Source organism: Drosophila pseudoobscura, chromosome 4, assembly GCF_009870125.1.
Source record: "Drosophila pseudoobscura strain MV-25-SWS-2005 chromosome 4, UCI_Dpse_MV25, whole genome shotgun sequence".
NCBI classification, from domain to species: Eukaryota; Metazoa; Arthropoda; class Insecta; order Diptera; family Drosophilidae; genus Drosophila; species Drosophila pseudoobscura.
In genome coordinates this window covers 9158728-9163721 of record NC_046681.1, presented here as the reverse complement: position 1 = coordinate 9163721, position 4994 = coordinate 9158728, and the positions used below count along the sequence as shown (strand labels likewise).

General features: G+C 49.5%; 1 protein-coding gene across 1 annotated transcript; it reads left to right on the top strand.

Annotated features, from left to right (window-relative positions):
* Window positions 1-2668: 2668 nt before the first annotated feature.
* On the top strand, window positions 2669-4013 carry LOC4816668 (beta-1,4-glucuronyltransferase 1). Its single transcript, XM_001355860.4, has one exon. The coding sequence runs from the start codon at window positions 2694-2696 to the stop codon at window positions 3933-3935; it is 1242 nt and encodes a 413-aa protein (XP_001355896.3). The 5' UTR covers window positions 2669-2693; the 3' UTR covers window positions 3936-4013.
* The last annotated feature ends 981 nt before the right edge of the window (window positions 4014-4994 follow it).

Sequence of the window (4994 nt, the reverse complement as noted above, 5' to 3'; positions counted from 1 at the left end):
GTGTCTGCAGTCCACAAAATACGCCGTGCCAGAGTTCCATTGCCGGACGGACAGAAGGAGAGCCCAAGCGATTGACTTAGTGACTCTCCCTCTCTCTCTATCTACCGCCCCGACCATCGGTCCAGCCAATAGGGCTTAAATCGACATAAATGCGGTCATTGGGGGGCTCGCAGGACCAAGGGCGAGCATTTCGCTTTCGATTTGTTTATAGCTGCGTTTAATAAATTACAAATGAACTTGGATCTTGGCCTCATCTTCCGGCCTCCTTCCGGAATTGAGTTAGCATTGAGCTCATGGACAAAGCAGTCTCACTCGTAGCTTCTTCTCCTTCGAGTCGATAATCTATGGGAAGTAACAGCATTTGCATTAGTTCTGGGATGGGGCGGGTAGCCCTGGGTCTCTGGGCAATCAGGGGACGATATATAGTTACCTTTTATACAGGAAAATACCCAACACATCTACTAAAAGTATCTTCAAATATAGCTCTCCTGGAACTTATGACGGGTATTAGTACTTCTTTCACGGCAATCATCCAGTGACCAATTGTTGACATTACAATACCATTTTCTTGCCATTAGTCTTCAAGGACTACCCCTCTCCCTGCGCCTCTCTCTCCGCCACTCTCTTTGTAATTACAATCCCAGGGTAAGGCTTTCTTTCATATTCCCTTTACAAGTACTTATTGAGGGTAGATTTTTGTTTCTGTATTTGTTCTTCGCTTTTCCAATGTTTATTTGGTTTGGCTTCGATGTTTTCTCTATTAGTTTCTGTGAGTGTTTGTCGGAGTTCTAAGAAATATGAGTGCCCCGTGGCTGGTCCAGTTTCCAGCTTCCACCCACAGAGCTCCCAGCTCCCAGCTGATGGTGATGCCTGCCCCCGCAGTGACTCATAAAAATAGTGCAAAATAGCAAATGCTGCAAACGCCAACGAACCAAAAATGAAATGGCTTAAGCTTTCCCATCCTATGGTCCTTTCTCCCTCTCTCTCTCTCTCTCTTTCTCTGCTGCTGTTCAAATATAAATGCATTTGCGCCCGACCACAAAATGTGTTCAGCCGGAAATTGTACGTGGAAAGGGTGCACTGAGAGAAATGTGGCATCAAATTCATGGCAGATTATCCGCACTATCCACAGAAATCTTCAATTATGTCGCTGTTTGTAATTAACGGAAGTACGACTTCACATTGATGAAAAAAACACAGACTGTTCAAAGCAACAGCTGTAACAGAGCAACAGCGATGTTAACAGCCCGCGTTAGTAGCCCGTTAACAGTCGTTAACTGTTCCAGTGAACAGCCCATGTAAAAAGCCTGTTAACAGCCCCGGTAACAGCCTCAAAGATGGCCCTTTCGGTTAAAAGTCTCTTAACAGGCCCGGTAACAGAGTCACGGGTGCCGCTTTCCGTTAACAGTCTGCAACCGTTCTACAGTGCAGCGCACTGTATCGCTCTAACGATCCACACGGGTTTTGAGAGGTATTATTCATAGTTTTTTTTTCTGTTTTTTATCGCCATTGTTGGTGCTGCCCATGGGGTTTCTATTGAACAATATTTTGCACTAAAATTCAACAATTTCCGTCTTTTTCTGGATCCTTTTTCTACGCAATTCAATCCAAGGACTTCTGTCGATGTGGCTGACGGAGGTGGCGGTGTGTGAGAGGGTCTTTTCTCCAGTGTCCTGTTATGTTGTGGTTGTCTGGTCTTCCAGCAACTCTATTGCAAGGGATTCCAAATCTTGCACTTGCTTAGCGGCTCATCGAATCCCTCGCAGATCGTCAGTTTGGACAGATTGGCGGTTGTTTGCGGCAACATCGAAGGCTGGCAGGGGGCCGGCATCCCAACGTCGTTGGGTGGCACGGCCGTGGGTGCTGGAGCGGCAGCACGATCGGCAGCTGGAGCAGAGCGGCTACCGGATGATGGGTGACTGTCTGAACATCCATCGCGGCGTATCATTTCGCTTGATAACAAAATATACAAAATCTTTCTCTCACGAAAAATTTACGTCTGTGAAACTCCAATTCGACGAGAAACTTCGGCCTGCTTTTCGGAACACTAAATGCGACTTTTATGGATATTCTAATCAATCAAAAAACGACTTTGTAAAAATCCTCGGCTCAATCGGAGTCGAATGCTTTTCTCAGTGCACAAGAGAACAGGAAAGAGGGGACCATTGGAGGCTCCTTTACTCGGATGAGGCGGGGAGAGGTCGTTGGGTGGGTTCGCTTGGCTCTGGTCTGGCTGCCATATGTTCCATTAGCTTTTTTTTAAGAGCCTATTGCCATCGCTAGCATTTTAACAGATTTTTCACCCCCCCAGTAGAAGAACCGGACTTCTACGGAACATTGCGGTTGAACTTTTCACTAAGCAAAAACATGGCACAAAAATATAGAAACAGTAACTGAGAAAAAGGATAAGAAAAGCAGTGGGCAGCGCGGTTAACCGTCTGTTAAGGGTGCCATGTACCACGCTCCGCTAACAGGCTGTTACCGAACAGTGTAACGGCTCGCTGTTACTGCAAGATGAAGAAGGGCCCATCCCTCTGCCTTTTTTTCGTTGGTCTACTCAATTTTAACCTGGAAAAAGGCAATACTAAAGATTCTTCAGGATGTAGCCAGAAATCCTAACCAGAAATACTGCTGTTCCTAATGAATCGTAGATAAATAAGCACAGGAACTGCTTCTTAACTCATATAAAAAATATGTATATACTTTTAGTTTTGGTTTTCCTGTTTGTCGATCAGATTTCAGTCTCTAATGCACGTTTGGTGGAGCAGGAGACGACATGGGTCGACCTTGGGAAGCTTCGAAATTGTAAAGATCGAGAGCACAAGTCCGTTAACAGATTGCGTGGAAAATTCTGGGTCTTGCAGAACTTTGTGCGGGCGGATCATGGACAGATGAGCTGCTCCTCGAACGTGACCTATACAACCCATGCGGACTATAGGTATTTGGACAATTTGGTGCCGCTGCTGGAGCGCTGGAGATCGCCTTTGAGTCTGGCTCTGTACGCACCCGGCACGGACTGGGAGCCGACCATCGAGAGCATCCTGTGGCTGCTCCAGTGCGATGCTGGTCGGGACCTGGTGCGCGGTCTGACCAGCTTCCACATCTACTTTCAAGTGGGACACACGCCCAGGGTTGTGCTCAGGGCAGAGACGATACTCGCACGGAAGTTGGACTGCAGTGGACGGCCACCCTATGAGGGAACCGTCGGAAGGCGGACCTACCGCTCGCAGAAGGACCTCGACTATCCCGTCAACACTGGCCGGAACATAGCCCGGGAGGCAGCGCTCACCCACTTCGTTCTGGCCTCGGACATCGAGCTGTATCCCACGCCGGGCCTGGTGCCCAAGTTTTTCACTATGCTCGGACGCCACAGCGACGGGTTCGCAGCGAAGCACCTGCCGGTGCCAGTGCCGGTGCCGGTGCCGGTGGTCTATGTGCTGCGTATCTTTGAGGTGGAGTCCAATGCGACGATGCCCAGCGACAAGCTGCAGCTGCAGGAAATGCTGTGGAGCTCGCAGGCGGTGCCCTTCCACATGAACATCTGCCCCCACTGCCACAAGGGACCCAAGCTGGAGGAGTGGATCAATGCCAGCGTCTCGGATGAACTGAATGTCTTTCACAAGGGCATTCGGATGGGCAGGGAGAACCGCTGGGAGCCGATTTTCATTGGCTCCACCACGGATCCGCCGTACGACGAGCGCCTGAGCTGGGAGGCGATGAGCGACAAGATGACCCAGGCCTATGCCATGTGTGCTCTGGGCTATGAGTTTCACATCCTGGACAATGCCTTTCTGGTGCACAAGCCCGGCATCAAGCCCGGCCTCGACAATCCCGAACGTCACGATCTGGCTCTCCGCACGGAGTCCGTTATTCGCTCAAGATTCTTTCGGGAAATGCGCATCATCTACGGCAGTCGTGACGGTTGTTTGCCTTAAGAATCGTATAAAGTATATGCCCTGAGACACCAGGACTACCCTGTACGTGCGACTTTTGGCGGATTGAACTCTCTCTCTGCCTTTTGCCTATTTGCAACGATTGGGTTCGGGTGTCTGCCACACAATGGGGAGCGTAGGAACAGTGCTGTTTTGTGGACTCGTTAACATCGTCATTGCCATCAGTGGCACCTGGCTGACGCGGCAGTTTCGTCCTCTGCCACACGCCACACCAAGGCAGGGCCAGGCCGAGACGGGCCGGGGCATGTCGTGTCATGCCAGCATGCCAGAGAACGCGTCAAAGTGCAAATGAGCTCAACGATGTCTGCATTTGGTGTGATGCGATTCCCCCCCCCAAGAGTGGCGTTGGGCAAACACAATAAATGCATTCATGCAATATGCAGCAGGTAATCTCGTTGCTTTTAATCGCTGTTTGACATCAAAATTACAATTTTCTTAAGATGCTTTCTCGACACCAACGGCAGCGGCCCCATCCATCTTCCATCTTACATTTTCTATCTACTATCTTCTATCCAGCATCTGCCATCTTCCATCTTCCAACTGCATTTGAATAAAAAGGATATTCATTCATTGTGGCATGTTTGCTTAAGCTCTGCTTTTGATGGCCTGAAGGGGGCCCTGGCAACATCTCAAGAAAGTTTCTATAACGATTTCTATGGCATAAAAGAGACTTCTCTGGCCCTCGCATCTTTGCATAGTCAAATTGAAAATTGATGCCGCAAATGGTTCCGAGGGGGGCTGGGGGTGGGGGGTGGCTCTGGGGTGGGGTGCTATGTGGACTTCCTGATTGCGGCCGGGCGGGTCTAATTTTTACACTCCATGGGAGCTCCCCTGCAGTTTTTGACCATTCTTCAGCTGCAGTTTGGGGAATTAGCCCCCTTGTTCTGGTGCCCACTTGGATTTGTCCCCACTGGCTCTCCCCCTCTCCCTCTATTGATGCCCCGACACGTTCCAACAATCGCTCACTTTGACGGCTGCCCATTGTTTGAAGTTTTTCCTCCTTTTTTCCTCCTCTGTGTTTTTTTTTTGTGTGTAGTGTTT